Genomic DNA, 23,880 nt, shown 5'->3' with positions numbered 1-23,880 from the left:
TCAGGTGGCATTTGCTAAAGAGTGAATGCAACGATTAATCAACCCTTAACACAAGATGCAAATTGTTTTGAAAATGAACTTATTACTCATGCAGCTCCACAATATTGTCTTCTGTTTTTCCTCCGCTACTGAACGTCATACGCAGGTATTTCCTGTACAGTCCATGGGGAAAAAGCGGAATATCTATTTCTTCTGAGCAAAAAACAAGTATCTCTCTATTTATCCGTGTAATGTATATTTATGCACGGATACTGCTTAAATGTTTTGGCATCTCTTTGATGAATTGACCATTCCCTACTGTCTGTGATACACTCCAGTGACTTTGAGTGGTGCACAAGCACTTAATCGCCTCATGAGTGAGAGCGCTGGGCACAGGTGATGAGGTGACTCCACCGTGTAAATACCAAGCCTGGTGAAAATCAGAAAGAGTACAGAAAGAAACCAGCATGCCCTCCTTACCAACATGATGGTGCCTTTGTGTCACCAGTATGTTGGAGGCTGGACTAATCTGCCTACAAGTGATCTACAGTGATGAATCAAGGTTTAGTGTGGACCAGTCTGATGGATGTCAGTGAGTGTGGCTCAGACATGCAGAACAATATGTTACTCGATGCATCCAACAGACCAATCAGTGTTGAGTGTGAACATGGTCTGTAGTGATTGAAGGTAACTTGACTACATGGCACTATATTGATCAAATCCTGGGATCTCACTTCCTGCCAATTCCCCAGGCTCATTGTGACCAAATAACATTATTAATAACCACTGCACCTCCACATTTTGATGAAGTTCTAAGTAATATTTTTTTATGCTTAGTATATTTAATATACAGTATATATGATGCAGACTAAACTGTTGTATGCAACTTATTATGATGACTTATACAAGATATTAAAAACAAACACAAAAACTTTTAATCAAGCTCTAATATGAAATACTATGTAATATATGCCATACATAAGGTAACCTGACTGCATGGTACTATATTGATTGTGTCCTGGGACCTCACTTCCTGCCCTTTCCCCAAGCTCATTGTGAGCAAATAACATTCCAGCAGGACAAGGCATGACCTCATGCTGCTCACATAACAGTAGTTTTCTTGAGAGCTGAGGGTGTGACAGTTATGCTGTGGATGTGCTACTTCACCAGATTTAAGACCCATTAAATATTTGTTCGACAGGATAGGAAGACGCATGGAATCTAGGGCTCGGAGACTAGTGAAGAGGCAGTTGATGGTCTGGCCTCTATGAGATGATAGAAGGAAATCTTACAAGACAGTATTTGCAAGCTGGAGCAAAGCATGTTACAGATGTACAGCTTGCAGTCCTTCTAACAGTAGCCTCACGCCACTAGTCTCAGATTTTCACAGTACCATCCCCGTAGGACACTTGGTCAACCAAGTTGATGTCATTTCCACTCAGGAAAATGTCATTCATCTCATTACTCCTATCCATCCATTTTCCAACCACTGCTTCCAGTTCGGAGTCAGAACCTATCCCAGCAAGCGATGGGCTCTAATAAACTGATGTGAACATAAAGATTTCAGTTCTGAACATTCAATGAGAGAATTTGGAGATGGACTGGGGTAAAACACTGGCAGAAGCCTTGTCTTTCAAGATGATCAATCTAGAAATACAAAACTCCAGTCATCTAAAGTGGCAGAGTTTGCTTGCCTTATGAATAAAGAGCTTTAAAAATTCACTTTTGGAGCCTCCTGATGCAACCCAAGCTTCCTAGAATGACGGTTTTTCCAGTGCGGTCGCTGCCGTTAACATGTCCTAAAACCATGTCTCGCTCAGCACGGAGAAACCCTGTACGATAACAAAAAAAAACGGACATCTGATCAGAATTTCCACCTCCTGCGAATTATCCGAAACACCTGAAGCAGAAAAGCAGACTGAATGTTCCCCAGCCCGTGGGAAACCCGATCTGTCATCGGCTCACGTCCTGCTGCAGAGGCGCTGTGAGTTCCCCGCTAATTGAATTACTGCAAGGCCCAGCTGCCTCTGCCAGCCCTTTAATCATCCGGAGGCTGGGTGCCGAGATTAGAGGACTTAAAAAAGACTTAGAGCAGATTAAGGTTTCATTAGCAGAGGGCGCGTGCCCATCAAAAGTTTGAAATTAAAAGCAAGTCTATTCTTCTGAAGTACAGGTCATTGAAACCTGTGGCCTTTCTGAGAAATTCTAGTGCCTGTTAGAGGCAGCCCTCCTAAAAGCGTTTTGAGTATGAACTCATGGTCCGCCGAGATGGGGACACTCCATCCTTTCCTGTTTGTTGGTATTGAGCTTCAGCCTCTACAAGGAACAATGTTCTTGTTTCCTTGTGGACTATACTGACAGCTCTTAACTTGTAAACGACTGCTACAAACCACAGCAGAGCCAACAGTGAGACTCATGTACTGGTAATCAAGGGTCTTCAGCTTTCTATACGTATTTCATTAAGAAACCAAAATCGGAAAGTAGAAAAGAAAAAAAAAACACCTAGGATTTAGGATTTCAGAGCAAAAGTGCTTGGTTACACAAAAAATAGCGGTTCTACAGACCAGATACCTACAGTAACCAAAGTATACAACTCAAATGAAGCCATGGCTCAGTAAAGTTTAATGATTAATATAAAAAAAAACAAATCCAGGTACTAGATAAATTAATGGCTTCATTTGGGTTGTATACTTTATAAGTTTTATTAGCATGTGATAAAAGCCCAGACTGATTTACACCGAAGAAATAAAAATAGGTATGTGGTGTATTACATCCAGGGGAAAGCATACAGATTTTGAAATAAGCACAAGTAACACAGAAGCAAGGATTAAACTATTTATTATGTACAGGCGAAGACAATAAGGTGTTAATGGAAGGCCACAACATCCCAGCGGAGGAACAAAACATAAACAATAATCTACAAAAAAAAAGAGTAAAGCCTCACTACAGGAGCAACACGGTTATTCATTAAACACTACATTTCATTCCAGGGGATTCAAGAAACACTGGCACAGCATAATAGAAAGTGATTGTGATTTTTCCGTTATTTGCTTATTACAAAAAGTCAGGCCTTATGTGTCTGAAAGTAAACACTTTCCCGATAATATAAATGACGTATGTAAATGAACCTACAAAACATTCACTTAACATGATTAAAAAATAATCAATACAGCTCTGCATTAAGGATCATTCCTTTCACAATACTGGTCGAAAGAGAAGAAGTATACAAAAACAATCACAAAGTTGTATAATTAAAGGCCACAAGAGTCCCTATCTCTCCATACCATGCAGGTGTGCCACAGGGTCCAATATAAAACGGACTGTTCAGACATCACTGGGTTCAAAATTTTATACACATAGCAAAAATTGAAATATATTCCATTATAGGCAGTATAGAAAAAATTCACAAAGTGCATTCCACATACAATTTAGAGGCTGAATGGATAGCATTTTAAATATTTTGCTTTTGTTCACCTTAAAATATAAAAAATACATCTTTCCAAAGAACACGTTTTTGTAAAACGCTTTTTTCTTGATAGTGTTTTGGAGTTAGATATTGGTCATGAGTCATGAAGCAAATGTTTGAACAATATTCCCATTCTTTCTCCATGTAGGAGAACTGGAGGCTAAAAAGTGTCATTTGGTCTTGTATAACAGATCTGAGCCACAGACAACCAGCAAATGTATCATGAAGGAGACACTTCACAGTTATCCAGACCTAATGAAACTGCCTATCGCTACGCTGATCTCAAGCCAACGAGGGGAATTGTAGCCTGGGTGATTTTCAGAAAAGCCACAACTAACCTACTACCTCCATTATTAATAAAATGTGACACCATTCAAAACAGAATTAAGTGCCAATAGAGAATTGTGTAGAAAATATAGGACTGCACACTGTACAACAGGGGCTCTCTTCTCTGGTCTAGGGTCAGGAATCTGCTCCTTTGAAGAAGGGGTAAAATATTACAATAAAACTTTCTTTGGAATATGTTATACATTCTCTCCGGTGGCGAGCTGTTCAGAACTAAAAAAAAAAAGACATGGAAAAGCCAGTTGGACTCCTGACCCTTAAGATCCACAGCTGGTATCCCTTCTGCTTTACAACATTTCCAGAAAGAGATGCCTGGTGAACTTCAGGCAGTTGTTAATATCCTGCGTTCCAGTCTTACTGTCGCTATGGACACATCACCAGTTGAAGCCTATGCTTCCTTTATCACAAGAGAACATTACCCCCAATGGAATGTGGTCAATCTGTAGATGGACTATTTTAAGAAGGATTCAGACAAACATATAAACACCAGGAAACTGGACTGTCTCTATACAGCTGTTGGCTTATGGTTGATAAAGTAAAGTTCAGGAGCACAACAGTAAATTCTAACTGGTATTCCAAAATCACTGCTGAAGGCTACAGAATACAGGTCACAAGATGTGTTCTGTGGTTCAATCTTCCTTCATGGATTCATAAATGTTTTTTTCTATAATTCTTCACAAGAAGGCCAGTTTAAAAACAGTTTTTAAAGAACGAAATAATCAAAATTATTGGGAGATAACTTAGGTATGGAGGTTTTCTGAGAAAAAAAACACAGAGCACCAACATGCTACTGGTTTCCAAACAGAATTTGTTTTCACACTTTTCTTGGTTTCTTTTAAATAAACAGTTTTTATTTCAAAGCACTGTAATCAAGTTAAGAAATCAAAACAGACCTGACATCATGTTCTAATGTCAACTGAATATTTGTCTTTCATTGACTCTGAGTAAATGAAAGATATGGTCAAAGTTTGGTTAATTTTCCCTTTGAGAAAAAAACAAATAACGTTATACCTCCAACACTCACAGCAATGTCACAACATACATACTAAAAAGAACATCATTTATTATAATTAAATAAAATAAAGCCACAAGTAATCAGTACACCCTGTATATCCATCTAGGATAAATAAAACTGTTCCAGTGTAAATATTAGTGAAGAGGTAAAAACAGGTCAGCACATACAGTTCATGTACAGAAATATGTAAAATGTTCCCACCTTTTTTAAGAATCTGCTACATATAAGAAATTAGTGTAATTAAAAACTAGTCTACAGCAAAGATGCACAACTGCGGTACTCCAGCCTGCAATCTAGTAGGTTTTATAGGTCTCTTTAAACCACTAAGTTCAGAGACTGGAAAAAGATTAAACTGGTCCATTTAAGTCAATAATTAACACAATTAAGGTGGAATGAAAACTAAAAGCCCTTGAATTTCAGCATTAGGAATACAAAGCTGGAGAAAGGCACTCTGGTCAAGTCAAACACTACCACAGTCGAATAAATGGGCAACATGGGAGTGATCTTCCTTTACACATCAATGGCCGTTGAACAGCTGAATCCTACAGTAATGGAGGCGCCAACCGTGGCTTTTTTTAAAGAGCTGCACTAAACATTTTGAAGAGGAAATTTCCACACAGTTAGTAATGAGAGCTATTCAGCCATTCATTTCTGCGTTCCAGCCCGCCAGCGCTACCAGATGAAGAGCCGCACGTGCCCTCCGAGTGCAACAGCGTTTCAGAGTGCACTGGGAAGTGACATTTCCGCAGCGGACAGGAGGGACACTCTGGCTGTGAAAGTGATTCAGCCACAAATCAACCCAGGGTGACCCGCAGGTCAGTAGCAACTCCACGATGCACGTACAGGAGAACATATTCCCCAAACACGATATTCACTGAGTTTCCTCTAGCACATATTCCTGATCCAAGGAGGAAAAAAAAATGGCAGGCAGACATTCCAGCAAAAACCAAATGTACACAAAACAAACGCAAATTCTGTAGAACTGGGTTTTACAAAATGTCCTTACGTCGGCAGTATATATAATAGGCCAAGGTTTTCGTGGCACACGGGCCAGTTCTAGAACATTTGATTTCTGCGCCAATGCCTGCAAGCACTGTGAAACAGTGTGGGAATGTGCTACGAATGTCTGGGCACATGGCAGCCCTCCACCACCAAGGGATACAATCCAAAGAGAAAGATCTGTGCCGCATCTGCAGAATGTATCAGTAACATCTGACCACACCAAATGCATGAGAAATATTTAGTCTTTTGCCCTCAGTTAGATTATAGTCATCAAAAGTGTATGGCAGCTTCTGAAACAGTTAAGGGCGATAGAACTGGTGATGTTAAGGCATGCACAAGGCTAGGAATTAGCAGGTGGCTTCCAAATCATTACAGCACCTGCTGGGGTTCAAAGATCCACAGACCACACTCACCGCCACAAGTGGCAAAACTACAGACCCCGAATGTGTTTCTGGTCCCTATACACAGCAACCGTTTGCCATAGCTCTATCTCTGAAATAATCTACAGTGGCAGAAATTATCATCTGGCTATTGTTGTCTGGTTCTTCTCATAATTGTTAAGTATTGTCAGTGTTTGTGTCAACAGAAAAAAACATTTGAACGCTAGTTCAAAAGCACCAAGCGCCATATGAAAAAGGGGAAGATAAAATAACTGATCATCAAAATCACACGTGTTATGAATCAAAAAATCATCACTGGGAGTCAAAAATTAAAATGCATCCTATACTTTGTTTCAGAAACTAATTTTGAGGAAATACCAACAGTTTAAACAAGTATTTCCAGCAAATATATCAATTTTAAAGTAGCGAAGGAGTCAGGCTTTTTTTTTAAATAGTTAAACACTGCTTCTAAAGGAATTTTGCAGACTACAACTAAATGAAAGAGATACAGAGATAGAAACAATGCATTCAACATGAGAAAGCCAGTTGCGGATTTTGCTTCAGAACCCACAATCCAGCCCCACTCCTGGCTACTGCCCTGCAGAAAGGTACTACTCAGATGTTTTTCTCTTCAGCCAATTAAGGCACTGAGATACGAATTCCTTACATTTCTTATGTTGATTTGCTGGCTACACCAGTAGCAATGTGTGGGCTAATCGTGTCCTAACTGGCATTTGAAGGTTAAGCACTCAAGTTTGTTAGGGAGTAGATGGCAAGATGTGGACATACAGTAATTATGTGAAAAAGGCACCCGTACCCCTAAGCCTACAGTACTACAGTCCTTCATTTTGATTTTTTTCCCCCCATTTTCTCAGGTAAACGTCAGGGACATACATTAGGTAGGCATCACATCATTAAGACCCTGTGATATACATTCAGCAGCAAGAAAAAAAAAAGAGTTCAGTACAAAAGAGGAAAACCAGGCCATAGCCGTGATGTCACCATAACCAGAGCTCTATTCCTGCTTTTGGTCCATTTGCTAAAATAACTGGCAGCAATATTGGGAAAGTAATATCAATTCTGTGAGAGATTAATGTGCCAATCAGTTTGTGCTTTTGTGTTTTGGAAGGCACTGAGAGCCGCCATGCAACAGAAGAGGGAAATGATTGAGGTCAAGAGGTCAAGGAGGCTCCTATTTATGCCGCATCTGTGTTATTACTGTCGGTAATAACCAACCGTTCTCGTGCTATGCTTCCTGCCAGGTAGCCAAGTAGGTGCTTTACTGTCCTAAAAGCAGGGATAGAGTTTGGAGTGACTGGATTGTGCAGTGCTGCCCTGCCTCGTGTCCCAGAGTTAGGTGCAGACAGACACTCTTCACTTCAGGCACATGGAGAATACTTTTATCACTGCGTCCCTGCGAAAACAGAAAACATGAACAGATTACAGGGTGATTTGGCTGCAGCTCGTTGTCTGACCGAAGGCGTTACAGGGGGTGGTCAGGTCAGCCCAGCCCATCATTGGAGTACTGCTCCTCTCTATTTCAGACATTTTTACTACTCGCTGCCTCAGGAAGGCTGGAAGTATCATTAAGGACACCAGCCATCCTGGTTCCTCACTTTTCTCCCCCCTTCCCTCTGGTAAGCGTTATAGGAGCATAAAGGCACGAGTCTAGAGTCTAGACTCAAGAGACAGCTTCTTCCCTCAAGCTGTCAGATTGCTGAACTCTACCCCTACCACTGGCTCACACTGATGTTTTCTTTCTCTAAAATGTATGTTATTTAACTTATTGTTGTTGCCGCTGTCTTTGTATAGGAGTATACATGCAAATAAGCATTTCATTGCACTTGTGCATATGACAATACACTCTACTCTACTCTAGACAGACTTGCTGAAAAAAGGCCAATTTTTCATTTTTTTCCTATTCATAACAATTTCAATTTCTCCTTAGAATGTTTCACAGGATACCTCGTGTGAGGTTCAGTGTACGGCAACTTTTGTTGGTCAAAGCAGCTGAAAGCATTAGGGCTGAAGGTTGTGGATAATATCAGAGGAGCAGCTGAAGAGTAATCATGCCCCCATGTGGTCTGTTTTTCTGTTTGCTTTAGTAAGATTGTTTCTTACCAAGACCTATTTGTGCCTCTGTACAAGGACTCCCTAATGACCAGGAACAGCCAGCCAAAGGTGCTGTTGTTCAATGTTTTGCGTGCAACATGTGATCCTACTCAGTCAGCTTAGATTCTTTACACTGCACCTAAAACACCATGCATCACACTGCCTGAGCCTGCTTTTACAGGACTGACCAGCTCTCATGCACATGGTGTAACTCATGTTCTGTCGCCTCCACTTGTGCTTCTGTAAGCAAAAAACAGCTCAACAAACCAAAACCTCAGAACAAAAGTAATGTCTTCTAATGAAGCATAAGATAATTAAACAGAAAATAACTCACCTTGCAAATGGTATGTAGGAGATGCTGTACCTGTAATAGACAAGAACTGGTGTTAATAAACTACCACTTCCTTCTTTTGATAACTGAAAACTATTTGTGAAAAATACATGAAAATTACACATACTGTGGCAACTTAATTGTTCAGAAATCCCAATAATATTATCAATACACTGATTGTATTCCATTACTAAATTAATCTTTTACTGTTTTTACAAAATAACAGCACATCTATCAAATATTTCTGACCCGACACATCATGTTTGTGCTTCCTTTAAGAAGGAGGCAACTTGACCACCACAGAGAACACTCCTCGACATATAACTAGATGCAGGCTGCACAGATACAAGTAGAGATGAGTTCGAGTAACTCAGTGTTAATGTGGGTGATCTGTTTAAAGATGATAGTGCCTCTTTTCATGTAGGCTTATACTTCATATCACACTGCTCATGGCATGAAAATCAGAACAGGAGCCTCAACACTGCCAGAGGGGGGTTATTACAAAATGTGGTGGAACACAGAAAGCACTTTTATATCCCAATAGACAATGCCTTGCAAAAGTGTTCACCCCTTCCAATGAGGCAAACATGTGGCACAAAACGAGACAAAACGGAAACTTTTTGGTCTAAATGCAAAGTGTTATGTCTGGAATACTCCCAACACACCACATTACCCCACAGTTAACACCTTCCTCACTGTGCAGCCTGGTGGTGGCAGTATAATCTTATGGTACTGCTTCTCACCTGCAGGGACTTGGAGGCTTGTCAAGACGGAGGGGAAAAGGATAGAGCAAAGTACAGGGAAACTTAAAGAGAAAAACCTACGCCAGTCTGGTGAAGACCTAAAACCAGGCTGAAAATTCACTATCCAGCAGGGGAATGGCCCAAAGCACAAGGTCAAAGCTTATCAAGAATAAAATGAATGTAACCGAGTGACCGAGTTCATGCCGTGACATGAATCCAACAGAAAATCTGTGGCAAGATTTGAAAATCGCCTTCTTACACAAATTAGTTTTTAATTTCTCGTGGCAGCGTTCGCTTCTTTCACCCATAAGAGGGTTTAGTTTGAGCACAGAAATATTGATTTAAAAAAATGAATCACTTTAAATGGGTACACTTCTCACGTAATTTAACAAAATGGGAAAGCGTTAGAAGGGGGCGAATACTCTTGAAAGACGCTGTATTAAAGAACAGTTCTTCTAACTAGGATAACCATAAAAATAAATCTGTTTATTAGAACGAAGGTAAAGGTTAAAAATAGCTTGAATTGAACTTTTCAGAAGATGCTGCGGAAAAAAGCAGAGATACGATGCTGCACATAAAACGGGTCTCCTCCATTTCGTTTGGCAGAGCGCAGGCTATCGAGGTAAGTGCTTTAAACACTGCTGTTCCGTCAATTTATCCCGCTGATGAGGGCCTGCGCCAGAAGGGTGCTTGACAAACTAAAGACCAGAGCATTCACTGGGCTTGACGTGAGCAATTTTGCCCTTATACAAATTAGCCGAGCTAAAAGCTAGATAAATAATTGGCCTGTTTCTGTTGTTTGTTGTTTTTTTTTTTCCCCTGTTCTTTGTGCCAGGAAGCCTTCAGGGGAAAACAAGCCTCCTGGCACTGTGAGAGACTTGTGCCTTGTTGCTGTGGCTAATTCTTCTCTGGGGTCAGCCTCCCCAAGGTCAGTGGCTGAGCGCTCAGAGAGGAAGAAGTCCCTGGTGCTGGGAAACAACACTTTACACAGGTAGCTAGAAAGCCCTTCGATTTTATCATCCTTGTCAAAAAGGGATGCTGGACCTACTCTTGTAATCACTCTATTACTTACATATAAATAAAATGCAGGATTTATAAAGGCTAATGACATCAATAGGGGATTTAAGGTTTCTGCTCACTTGTGTGGATTGCACAAGAAAGCAAGACATTTGGTTATTTTGAAACAGTTAAGGGTTTCAACACAAACGCCTCAGTCAAGAGCATCCGAACACTTTGTGTAAAGATGTGCCTACCATTCGCAGTGCTAAATGCATATCAGCACACTGACAAAAAGAAACACATTTCTACACAAAATGGCTGAGGTACAAAGCAAAGAAAGAAATTCCAAGGTATTCGCAATTAATATTTTCATTAATAAGGATTTTATTACATATGTGTCAGAAATTCACTAGCACCCCACAAGCTGTAATAACTAACAACCAAACCAAGTTTTGAGATTTCCACATTACAAATAATTTTTTAAAACCTAAATGGTACTATTTTTTTTAATAACTTGCCTGTTAAGGGCAATATGGTAAGAATATGCCTTGGAACTTTTCAGCAAAACATAAGGAATTCAGAATTAAATCCAGAATATCATCAAGTAAAACCGACCGCAGAATGGAACTGACTGCAAATAATCAATTAAGAAGGTTTCAGATTAAAATCCTTATTTTTCAGAAGACAGCATGTTAATATAGTCATTTCAAATAAGTTTGCAGAAGCAAACTATGAATAAAACTCACCAAGCAAAAGCCAAAAACTGAAAAACGCAGAACAGCAGAGCAAGACCTTTGTTCTTCCACTAAAAAATAAAAGAAATGTGGAAAAATTCCAAGTCAGGCTACAGTTGAGTATTGGGAGAAAAGTAAATATAAACAACTCACTGAAATAAAAACCTAAGCTAAATAATTCCTAAGCTTTACACATGTAAACTACAATTGGCAAATATTTGCTCTGATGAAACAGCTGAAATATTGACACTTTTTTTCAGAGCTTGTAAAGAAGTGAAAACAGTTACTTTGTTTTTGGTGAGCACCCAAATTGGTTCATGTAGTATTCTTATTTCTCACATGCATTTTTTCTCACATACAAAATGTCTCCTCTACAGATAGCACACAAAGACAAATACTACCTGTAGCTATGAAGAATGGGATAACCTACTGCCAGTTCAAACTCCATTTCCTAGACTCAATGAAATACGTGCATTTGAAAATATCGAGAATGGATTCTCACCCAGAACGCAGCACAGAGTGTCAAAATCAAGCAGGTCTGCAAAAAAAAAAGAATTGACAAAATGTGAATCAATACTATTAATATCAATATCTTACATTCAAACTTGTGTAAAGTAATGAACATTTTTAACCTAATAAAAGAGATATGACAGCCTAAAAAAGCAACATGTAAAACAAATACAATAACTGCCATTTTAAGTAATTATTTGACTGCCCCAAAAAGAGTCACAAATCACAGACTGAACACATACCAAAAAACAGAAGCCCAATCGACCCAGTTGTATAGGTTTAGCTCTTTGCAAAATAAACACTTCAAAACTCCTACTGCTCGGGTTTTGTTGTTTTATTTTTAAATACCTGTTGTTTTTACAAATTATCACGTACAATTAAAACCCCTCGATACCCCATTGACTTTGAAACGCTTAATTAATGCCTTCTTTCCTGCACTCTCCAGGCGGAGCTGGGGGGTTCCTGGCAGAGTTCTCGGAAAGCCTCTTTCTCTCTGGCACAGCCACCTGTGCACTCTTCTTGGGCTTGGCACAGAGAGGCTGCTCACCGCTTTTCAACCCAGACCTCTTCCAGACCCTCTCTGGGATGCGGCCCCCCATTCCGGGGCGGAGCTCTCTGTGCTCTGTGCTGCTTCTCTCTGTTCCGAGGAGAACCCTGGGAGCGTTCCAGCATTCTGCACTGAGCGCCAGGGGCCCAAGAGCACTCAGAGAGGCAATTTAACCCTTAGCTCCTGGTGGGGAATTGGGTTTGACTGTGTTTGTATTCCTAACGTCTCTCCGTCAGGGCAGCACAGGGGTGCAGTGGTTAGCATTGTTGCCTGTCTGTGCTGGGGTCCTGGGTTCGATTCTACGTGTTATAATTAATCATAATTGCTTACACTTATATAGCGCTTTTCTGGACACTCCACTCAAAGCGCATTACAGGTAATGGGGACTCCCCTCCACCACCTGAATGCAGCATCCACCTGAATGATACGACGGCAGCCATATCGCGCCAGAACGCTCACCACACATCAGCTATCAGTGGGGAGGAGAGCAGAGTAATGAAGCCAATTCATAGTTTGTATGTTCTCGCTATGTTCGCGTGGGTTTCCTCCAGATGCTCTGGTTTCCTCCCACAGTCTTCTGGGACAACTGGCCCTGGTGTGAGTGTGTGTCTGCGTGTTCCCTGCAATGGACTGGCGTCCAGTCCAGGGTGTATCCTGACTTACACCCATGGCTTGCTGGGATAGGCCATGGCTCCTGCATGACCCTGTACTGGATAATGTGTCTGGAACATGGATGGATGGATCTATCAGTTAACCCTAAATCAATATGGATGGATGGTACCATACAAGGGAGTTTTAGACCTTTCCCCCTGCTTGCGTTTCCTGATGCTGTGAAATACAGTATTTATAAAGACAGAAATGTGACATGGAATACTTTCGATATGGTCAAACTCTGAAATCTTTGAACAAAACCCTTCTTAAATGGCTGTAAAGAGATGTGGGTGGGGTCGGCAATGTGCATTCTTACCAGCATGACCGCAGTGGCCAGAGCCCGGGTCAACTCACACATCCTCTTCAGCTGCTTCAGAGGTCCCATCAAAAACATGGTGCTAGAGAGACACAAAGAAACACTGTCATCGCCTGCCTCCTCTGACACAGCACAGGTACAGATTCCTAATGAAATTACATTGTCTCCAGTGAGTCACATTGTACAGTTAGCAATGACAAGAACTCACAAAGAATCCCACAGAAAAAAAAACATGGCTACCATTCTGTGAAAGCCTAACTAGACAGCAGTATTACTGCTACCCTTTGGAATAAGTATTGCTACTCGAAATCTAAGCAAGACTGGGCTTGGCCAGTACTGGGATGGGAAACTGTTAAGGGAAACCACAGTGCTGCTGAAAGTGATGTTGGTGAACCAGTAGATGCCAATACCACAATATGTAGATTAGAGACACTGTGCTGTCCATCAGATGAGATGTCAATGCAAAGTCCTGATTGCTTGGTCATTAAAGAGCTGCTTTTTGAAAAAACAGGTGTATTAATCCAGATGTACTGGCTACACTCCATGCTGGGTTGCTGGTGTGTAATGGCTGCGGAGTATCACACAGATGGGTGCGTCACGTCAGTGGTGGGTGTAGTGGGTCCCCTCCAATATGTAAAGCAGTTTAAGATCCTTCAGGACAAAACGTGTTCAAATACAGGAATTACATTTCTGAAACTGCTCTTCAGAAAGTCACCAATGATCTGTTCAATGCAGTAGATTAATCTATCTTGATTTTTAAGGCAATGGACTGGCACCCCGTCCAGGGTGGGTGTATCCCACTTTGCTCCCAATGCTAAGGGTTAGGGATAGGGAGAGAGATAGGGATAGAGATAGGCTCTGGGCCACCGGGACCCTGAATTGGATAAGCTGGTCTGGTTTAATATGCTCCCACCGTTCGTTTCCTCTCTGGGGGTAGCAGGGCATTTTGTCACCCCATCCCAAATATTCTGGTTCACCACCCCGAAAGAAATCAGGGACAGGGTGCTTGTACACCCAACTTCAAAACCTAATTTTTCAGACAAACGTTTTGTTACCATTTGATCTTCCTTGCCAGCTTTGTTTTGTTGGACTGGAAAATGTTGAACATTCTCATTTTTGTACTGTGATACTGAGGAACACTTAAGAGTTGATCAGGTTGAAAGGCATGACAAAAGTGAAACTTCATTATTATCTAAAATAATTTTATTTGGGACCCAATATGTCCAAAATATTCCACCCCCAAAAAACTGTTCTTCATTTTCAGTCAAGATCATTTTGCTTTCTAGGTCAACAGCAGCTAAGAAATTGACTATGATGGGTGTGGTGGATCACAGAATATACCAGTCCACCCTTTTACTAATATTATTCCTATGGACATGTGCACTGTCAGACTGTAGTGGGATACTGTGGCCATGATGATCACCTGGTTATCTGCAGCTTCTGCAGTCACTGGTCTAATCTTAACAGAGGGAGCCCCAGCTTTCTAGTCCATCTGTGCTTTTTAATTTTCCACTTTTTTTTCTTATGTCCCCATTTGTTCTATGTATACAATAAGCTATCTTGATGAGGGGGCATTTGAGAACACTTCATTAAAGCAATCATCAAAAAAAACAGATATGGAAAGTAATAGGATAATGGCATCAAAGGCAAGTCCAGGAAACGCAGGATTAAGCTGCATACGTCATGTGCTTTCACAACCTTGAATAAATTAAGACTCAATTACCTGAAGAAGGAAAGAGCATACAGTGTTGGAGGGAGGCTTAATACAGCTTTTTTAATTGTAATGACTAATTCATCCCGAAGTACAGATACCTAATCAGGAAGGCATTAAATACCTCTGTGACGAAATCAATCATAAAAAGCAAACTAGAGCTTTATGAAAACTTGTTTTTTTCATAACGACGATCTTACAAATAAGGGGAGATAGCTGAATGAAAGCAGCTTTCAGATGAATCACAGCGTTAAATCAGAAGATCAAAAGAACAACAAGGGAGAAAGGCTTTAATCGCAGAGTGCTGGTGATCTGTATTTTTAGCAACCTCTGTGCATGTTACCTCAAAACAACAGCTCAGCTGCTCAGTGCTTGATAAAGGTCCTAGCCTAGCAATGTGTCCATGGTTTGGGCTTCAATGCCATGAACTGAGGGTACGGTCAGCTGAGAGGTGTGCTTCCATGTTCAGTGGGGGAAATTCACCTGGCTGGGCAGAAATATAGCCCACGCTGTGACTGACTGAAATGACAGGTCACCTCAGCTTGGTCAGGCTCACAAACCCAAGCCACAGCCAGCCTCATGTGGCGAAGATGAATGGGTTCCTACTCTTCGTTATCCTCTCAGCTCCCACACGAATGCAGAAACATTTACACCGATTTGGAAACACACAAGCCAGCAGCCATATCACTCCGCAACTCACCAATGGCAACCCACTGAAACTAAGCAGGTGTGAGCCTGGTCAGTACCTGGATGGGAGACCTCCTGGGAAAACTGAGGTTGCTGCTGGAAGAGGTGTTAGTGGGGCCAGCAGGGGGCGCTCACCCTGCAGTCCATGTGGGTCCTAATGCCCCAGTATAGTGATGTGGACACTGTACTGTAAACAGGTGCCGTCCTTGTTGATGAGGACGTAAAACTGAGGTCCTGACTCTCTGTGGTCCCATTGGCCCTTACCAATCATGGCCTTCTAATAATCCCCATCTATGAATTGGCTTCTTAACTGTGCTCTCCTCCCCACTGATAGCTGATGTGTGGTGAGCGTTCTGGCGCACTATGGCAGCTGTTGCATCATCCAGGTGGATGCTGCACACTGGTGGTGGTGGAGGGGTAAAGTGCTTTGAGTGGAGTGTCCAGAAAAGTGCTATATAAGTGTAAGCTATTATTATTATTAAACTGCTCTTGCTCTTGCTGCTCTTGAAGTAGCTGTGTAAAGCGAGTTGCTTAGCGTTCCTCGGGTTTGCTCGGAATGTGCAGCGGCTTGCGGTGAGGAAGACCGTGTTCCAGCAGGGCGGGCAGGGCACACACGCGCCGGAAACTCAAAAGCACGGACCGTTTTCTGCAACGTGTGCGAGACTTACCTGACGAGAGACGCGATATTGCCAAAGGTGTACAAGATGATAAACAGCAGTAATCCAATTCTGGGCACCCACAGCAAACATGTTCCCTGAAAAACAACACTTTTAACATTTTAAAACCGGACAAAAGGATGTTTTAGATACATATTTTAGTCTAGAAGTACGACAGACATGAATTAAATTGGGGATATATTCATCCTTTTCTTGTCTTTAGTTTTTAGGATTTTGGGTTAACATCTGGAACAATGATGTTCTGCTGAAAAAGATAAGATGAACATCTTTGACTGGAGGAGAAACTCAGTTTTATATACAGTAGATACTCAAGCAGCACTTCAAATTCCTGCTTTTGCATATATAAAGTCAACTTTAGACAAAGACAGCTGTTGTGCACTTATTAGTGCTCTTTAGTTGGGCATAGCTAACTTCAGGCAATGAAACGAGTGTATGTGTCTATTGATCCTCACAATTCATAGCTACAGTACCAAGTGTTCTTAAGACACCCTAATCCCGAAAGACATTCCTCATAAGATACATATATACAAGCACATTTGCACTTTGAGTAGCAAATACTATTTTACTCACTATCCAAAATTTGGGGTTTTTTTATACATTGATACATTTTCTAACCTCTTCATCCAATTCCATGTCGCGGGGGAGCCAAAGCCTATCTCGGCAAGCAACGGGCACTAGGCAGGATACATCCTGAGTGGGACGCCAGTCCACTCACCCCTCACCCCTCACACCAGGGACAGACTTTCCAGAAGCCAATTCACCCATCAGCATGGCTTCAGAATGTGGGAGGAAACCGGGGTACCCAGAGGAGACCCACGGAAACACAGGGAGGATGTGAAAACTGCCCAGTCCATCACTGGGGTTGCCCTCCCATCCCTACAGGACATTTATGACAGACGGTGCTTGAGGAAAGCTCTAAGCATCATCAAAGACCCCCACACACCCCAGCTACAGACTGTATGACCCTCTACCATCTGGAAAATGGTACCGGAGCATTCGGGCTCGGACTACCAGACTCAGACAGTTTTTACCCCCGCACTATCAAACTATTAAACTCCCAGCCTCTCTCACCTACCATCTGAACTCTCACAGTGCCTTCTCTCTTCATCAAAACGCAAACACACATTGAAATCTACCTCTACCTCACATGTCAAAAAGCTCACTCCCCATAATTTTCTATCTTTTATTTCATTCTGTTGATGTATGTTTGTGCACATCTGATCTTGTTGTGCACATTACCTGTTACCTGTTGTTGTTTTGCACACTGCCTGTTGTCTCTGTCTTTCTTTTCTTATACAATTGCATTGTTGTTTTTTTGTACTACTTATCGTCTGAGAGCTACAGTAGCTAAATAGCATTTCGTTATACCATATACCTGTATAATGACAATAAACTTGAACATACGAACTCCACACAGATAGCACCCCAGAATTAAACCCAGGGCTCCAGAGCTGTAAGGCAGCAATGCCAACCACTGCACCACCGTGCCACCCAAGCGCATTTACTTTTCTACATTTCTATTTTTTTCCAATTTTTATAACAAAGCAATGATTGATGAAGGATATTCCTCTAGACAAACATGTAACTGTTCACTGGTCTCCAAGCCCTAGATGCCACACGCCACCTCTCTCCCCGCAGATGTTCAGTGGCACTCAAGTGTGGTAAGTAATATATCCAGCGCATTACTGTCGCAATCTCATCTCTCAATAAAGCTGCTGTTACACAAGCTGCTTGAGGATGTGTTGTCAAGCCAGGATGAAGGAAGCAAGTGAGGTCACAGGATGTGACACAGTCAGGCTGCCATCAATCACTACAAATACCGTTCTGTAGTGACTAGACACTCCCACTCAGACCATCCCATCTGGACAATGGTGATCTTGGAGAGGAGTCTTATCTTAGACTGCTGCCTACCTTTGACAGACTTTGACTGTTGTTTGACTGGACAGGTTAGAAACTGCTGGCAAGTGACCAGCATACTGCCAACGCAATTGTTCTGTTGATAAATGAGGCACATTGTTAACTTTCTATGTTTTTCGTCATTCTCAACAGGAGTGATACTGAACATGCTAAATCACCTCGTCGCCAGGGCTGTAAATCACTGCCGAGGTGATTTAGTGTTTATGCAACACTTAAAGGAATTCAAATGTATATCATGGTCTGCCATGAATGATTAATTAATACAAAGGACACCAAAACAGTTAATAAATATCCAAAATCCATATATTATATCCAAAAAACGGTGCCAAGTGTGTCTTTTGATGCTTATCACATCAGCAAAGTTTAAAATCTTTAAAAGTGATCGTCGTGAACGAACATTACAAACATTACCATTCGAAAATTAAGTTTTGTTTCCAAAGAAACAACCCTGCTGTTTGTACAGTAGATGTGTTGTATGAATCTACATTGTATTGTACAGCACTGCACTGTTTGTGAGTGGAGCGGGCAGCATGCCCACAGCCTTCCAGTAAGGAAAGGAAGTGTCTCTTTAATTAATTAATAATAATAATTGCTTACACTTATATAGCGCTTTTCTGGACACTCCACTCAAAGCGCTTTACAGGTAATGGAGACTCCCCTCCACCACCTCCAATGTGCAGCATCCCCCTGGATGATACAAAGGCAGCCATAGTGAGCCAGAACGCTCACTACACATCAGCTAATCAAGACACCCCAGATGGGACACGAACCCACAATCTCTGGCTTAGGAGACCAGTGCCTTATCCATTAGAGGATCTGTTATCCTTATCCGTATACAGAACCTTGTTTATGTATCAATCCCAGTTGGATAGCTAACCTCATACTTATTATTGACGATTAATTATTAAGACTTCTACCTTATCCTCTTTATTGATGGTGGATCCTCCTGTGGCTACACTGAGGTCAACAGCTGAGCTGGAGACGGACGCCCCTGTGCTAGCCAGAAGGCGTTGTGAGCAGGAGGTTGGAACGCCCGTGGTGCTCAAGTCGGAGCACATTCCTGTGAGAAGCATTCCGTCAAACCGGCCAAACCAGAAGGGAGGGGAATGCCCAGCGACACCCCCATCACTTCCGCGCCGGAGCATTTCCCCACCCCAAACGACAGAGCTCTCTTCTCACCAAGATCTTTAACATTCCATCAGCTTGAGAATATTTTCCAAGGAAAAAATGGGCAACTACGAAGAAATACGTACTCCTGATAGTGTGTGTGTGTCTGTGTCATACATCTCTAGTTCTTATCCTTCAAATCAATTTGCTCCTCAGCGCCCTGTGCTGCCAATTTATGAAAACATCTGCATTTGATTGAGACTGAGAATGCGAAGAATTTACAGGAAAGGGACGCACTAGGAAAGAGAATTATCTTGATCATAAAACAGCTTTGGAAAATTCTGGAAAACGTGGGGAGTAAATATTCCACTGGACCAAATCATTTTGAAAGATACAGAACCTTGTTTATGTATCGATCCCAGTTGGATAGCTAACTTCATACTTATTATTGAAGATTTTTTATTAATACTTCTACTGTGTTACTTTACGTGCTGTTAAAACAGCATCGGCATCCCCTTCCAATGAAAGGTCACGTGACCAGCATGACCGATTATTTAACCAGCTTCCTTTGAAACTGGTTCTCCAAAAAGTTTCATTTTCTCTTTACAGCACCTCTGAAAGAGAAGGAGGTAAAGGCTCTGGAATTCACAGCAGAGCAGGAAATATCAGGATGAGCAACACTAAACACTAACTAAAGCTTCGAGGAAGTTACAAATGCAAACATTTAAATAGACTCAAGGGCTACAAGTACTTTTACCTTGTACAATAAGGTGGCATATTATGGGAAGTAATAGTATCTGCCCCATCAGGAACTAGATGAGATCGTGGCATATGACAACACCCTGGCCATGTGATGAAAAGTGTGTTCCTGTTGATGGGTTAGGTCATCGTTACACCTGCTCTACAGATAAAATGATGACTTGAGAAGGTGGAATTCTCTTGAAACAATTCCTAAATTCCATAAAATGTGTCCTTTTTAGCTAGCCGTCAGCACCACACTAATTATCCCACAGTTAGCATGCTGCAACATGGCAGTGGACGGTGGCTCTGTGGCTAAGGAGCTGTGCCTGTGGCTGGAAGGTTGCTGGTTCGTATCCTGTGGCTGGCAGAGGAATCCAACTCCATTGGGCCCCTGAGCAAGGCCCTTACTCCCAACTGCTCCAGGGGCGCCGTATAAATTGCTGACCCTGTGACCCCAAGCTTCTCTCCCTTTCTGTGTGTCTCATGGAGAGCAAGTTTGGGTATGTGAAAAAAAAGAAATTCCTAATAGAAGAGATTGAATATGATCAATAAAGTAATGTTATTTTATTTCATTTGTCAAAATGCCGCTGACACTTTTACTCACCAGAATTGAGCAGAGCACACCCAGTGCAAAACAGGCACAGAAGCCCTTCACTCTCGTACTCCAGCTCAAGCTGGAGGCCTCATTTGCTGCCTAGAGGAGAACAGATCACAGAAAGTTAAGTGGGAGAACCACTGCAGATTGTTACAGTTAAAAAACTTAACACAAGTTTCCGTTACATAGCACTTTGAGCCATTTCTGCCTTTCCTGGAGCATGCTGACGTGGTGTGCACAGCTTGTCCCCAGTGGGATTCAACCACCCTCTCAGCCCCCAGCACTTCCACCAACAGAGATGAATTCCCCTATGCTGAAAGGCCAGCCTCCTGTTTTGGGAGAATTCAACACTAATCAGTATCCTAAGGGGTTACATCACTGTAATCGACTCGTGCACCAGATGAGCCCTGGGTCATTCCAGTGTACAAATAAATCAGAATCCAAGAAAATCCCCACCTCAAAACTACAATCCTGTAGTGGAACTTATTTTGTGTGAATCTGACAGATCAACCTGGACAAATGTCACAGGGTTCCTAGCATTTAAATCAGCATTTTCAGATTCTCAGACGAAGTCCACTCTGAAGCACATTGGAAAGTATGACTACAGCAACCGCATCAGCATGCTGTTAAAATAAAAAAATAAAACATCTTCTTCAATCTCCTGTCTGGTCAAAATAAAGGTATTCCACGAAGAACAGCAATTTGATAGTCTTGCTTTTGTTAATATTCATGAAATGCTATCTGCATGGAGTTTGCATGTTCTTCCTACATGGGTTTGCGTGGGTTTCCTCCAAGTGCGTGCGTGCGTACGTGTGCCAAAATCACAACAGGTCCCAATCCTACTGGGAGAGGGAGGAGGGAACTCAGTGGAACTGGCAGCCCAGTATGTGATCTCCTGTCACAGCCTGAGGAATAGTGAGTCTGTCTCCCAATAATGCTCCTTCTGTCTACAGTATATGTCAATATTTTATAATATGTCTTTGTTGTAAATGTAGATTTTATTTTACTTTTATTTTTTGTTTTGTTTCATGTGAATTTCATTATTTTATTTGCTTTGGCAACACTGATTGTACCCATCGGTCATGCTAATAAAGCACCTTGAATTGAATTGAATTGAGTGTGTATGTGAGTGAGAGAGTGAGAGAGTGTGCGTGCGTGCTCGGAGACTGACCGGCATCCAGTCCACAGTGTATCCTGCCTAGCGCCTCTTGCTTGCTGGGGTAGGCTCTGGCTCCCCCACGACCCATGAAGTGGATCAAGTGGTTAGAAAACGGGTGGATGGAAGATTCATATGAGAACTGCTGTGGGCTTGAGTCCCTCTTCAGGATAAGGAACAGCAACGCTTTCGAGCCTCAGCAGAGCCGTCAGCGCGGCTGCTCGGCAGCCCGCACGGTCAGTGAGCTCTCCGGGGGCCAAAGATCACTCCCGAGTCGAAAGGGGACACTGGCCCACCGGGATCGAGAAAACCACAGCTGGGGCATAGCGGAAGCAGAACCGCCCACAGGCAAAACCAGAAATGACAATAATTAAAGAGATCGCAAAGCTATCGATTACTAGGCTGAGGATATGTTTGGTGTGTACGCTTCGCTCTAACTGTCCTAAAGTATCTTATTCCTGCGAAAGACCATGTGTAAAAAGCAGCTTTGGCCCTGTAACTCTCCTAGAATGCAATGTGAGCCATTTCACACTGTGAAACCAAGACAAACCAAAAGCAGCTGTCAAAAGGACGATAGACACACCTAGTTATTCATGTTCTCCAGTTTTGGTCTCATCTTTAAAAACGGGTCACATAATCACTGCAAGTGGGTCTGAATGTCCGCCCAAAAGAACCCCCCCACCATTGAATCAGGAGTTACCGTGCACCGCACTGACTCGAATCAGTGGAGATCTGAGCCAGAGCTATACACACGGTATTACTTAAAAGAAAGAGACTGGAGACGTGAGAGGTGGACGAGTAGGCTCAGTCCCAGCCCGATCTTAACGTTAAAGAGAATGCCACCCTATAAATAGCCCCAACCACGTCGGTCTTCAGGGCTCATCGATATATATTAAAGGAGAAGTCGCTGATATGCGTTTTGGGCGCATTGTCAGCGGGTTACCAGTAAGCAGGTCCGACACAGGGCCGTGCAGTTTCAGCATGCAAGCAACCTCAGCTTTTTTTTTTTTACCTGTAGTACGTTGAGGTCATCGTTTCCGTCCTGGCCGCTCAGCACTCTCTTGAGTTTGTCCATGAAGGTCTCGACGAAGGACACTGCTGCCGGGCGCCTAGGTTAACTGTTTGGCTCGTTAATGTTATTGTCCTCGAGTGGCAACAGGTGAATTCCCCAACTTCCTTTCGACGTCCTCCCTGCCGCTGGGTCCGTCACTACGGCAACGGTAACGTCAGCACGCACGGCCGGCGTGCCGGCGTGCCGGGACCACGGCGATAAAGAGCTGTCGCGCCACCTGGCTTTAGTATGATGTTTGAGGCGAACGACAAGAGATCATAATTGGCGGTAAATAACAGACGAAATTAGACGCTCTATATGTGATCAGGAATTCTTTACAGAGTGATCTCAGGAATTCAAATGCGAAATCTTGGATGCGCGATGACACTGCTCAGTGTTCGCAGAGTTGGCAGCTGTCTTGGAACAGCGCCGCAGTAATACTATAGGAAGTTATATTAGTTCTCCACACCTGTCACATTTCATGCAGTGGCCTGAAAACTAATAGTGGCAGATATAAAATAAAAAAAAATCCACACTTTAGTCCTGTAACTGCCTGAAGAATCCTATTCTGCATAACAATAACAATAGCTTATTTTCTCTGTGTGGGAAGTTGAGATCTCTTTCACTGTTTCCCAATTCAGGATCACGGGAGAGCCAGGGTGTAATCTAGCAAGCAACGGGTGCAAGGCAGGGCAGACAGACACAAACCCAGACTCTCACACCAGGGACTACTTATCCAGAACCCAATTAACCTACCAGCGTGTTTTGGGGCAGCAGGAGGAAACCCACATGAATATGGTGAGAACATACAAACTCCACACAGAATTTAAGCCAGGGCCGCTAACCACTGCGCCCCTGTGCTGAGATATTAGGAATACAAACGCAGTCAAACCCAATTCCCCAGCAGGAGCTAAGGGTTAAATTGCCTCTCAGTGCTCTTGGGCCCCTGGCGCTCAGTGCAGAATGCTGGAACGCTCCCAGGGTTCTCCTCGGAACAGAGAGAAGCAGCACAGAGCCGCAGCTCCGCCCCGGAATGGGGGGCCGCATCCCAGAGAGGGTCTGGAAGAGGTCTGGGTTGAAAAGTGGTGAGCAGCCTCTCTGTGCCAAG

The 23,880-nt window shown here is 42.5% G+C and overlaps 1 protein-coding gene across 1 annotated transcript; it reads right to left on the bottom strand.

Annotated features, from left to right (window-relative positions):
- Positions 1-2,801: 2,801 nt before the first annotated feature.
- Positions 2,802-22,918, bottom strand: sft2d2a (SFT2 domain containing 2a). The gene is made up of 8 exons (XM_088914592.1): positions 22,734-22,918; positions 20,575-20,664; positions 16,197-16,282; positions 13,131-13,212; positions 11,609-11,644; positions 11,119-11,177; positions 8,634-8,663; positions 2,802-7,601 (listed from the first exon to the last, which is right to left on the bottom strand). Exons 1-8 carry the CDS (start codon positions 22,794-22,796, stop codon positions 7,562-7,564), a joined length of 486 nt encoding a protein of 161 aa, XP_088770718.1. The 5' UTR covers positions 22,797-22,918; the 3' UTR covers positions 2,802-7,561.
- Positions 22,919-23,880: the final 962 nt, after the last annotated feature.

This window comes from Atractosteus spatula, chromosome 4, assembly GCF_055471065.1.
Source record: "Atractosteus spatula isolate fAtrSpa1 chromosome 4, fAtrSpa1.hap1, whole genome shotgun sequence".
Lineage (NCBI taxonomy): Eukaryota > Metazoa > Chordata > Actinopteri > Semionotiformes > Lepisosteidae > Atractosteus > Atractosteus spatula.
Note: the sequence above shows the minus strand (reverse complement) of the source record. Positions and strands in the feature narration are given on the sequence as shown.

Coding starts and splice junctions, on each gene's coding strand:
- sft2d2a (XM_088914592.1), bottom strand. CDS start 22,796: ATGGACAAACTCAAGAGAGTGCTGAGCGGCCAGGACGGAAACGATGAC. Junction 20,665..22,733: donor ATGACCTCAACGTACTACAG/GTAAAAAAAAAA, acceptor GTTCTCCTCTAG/GCAGCAAATGAGGCCTCCAG. Junction 11,178..11,608: donor CACTCTGTGCTGCGTTCTGG/GTGAGAATCCAT, acceptor TTTATTTTTTAG/TGGAAGAACAAAGGTCTTGC.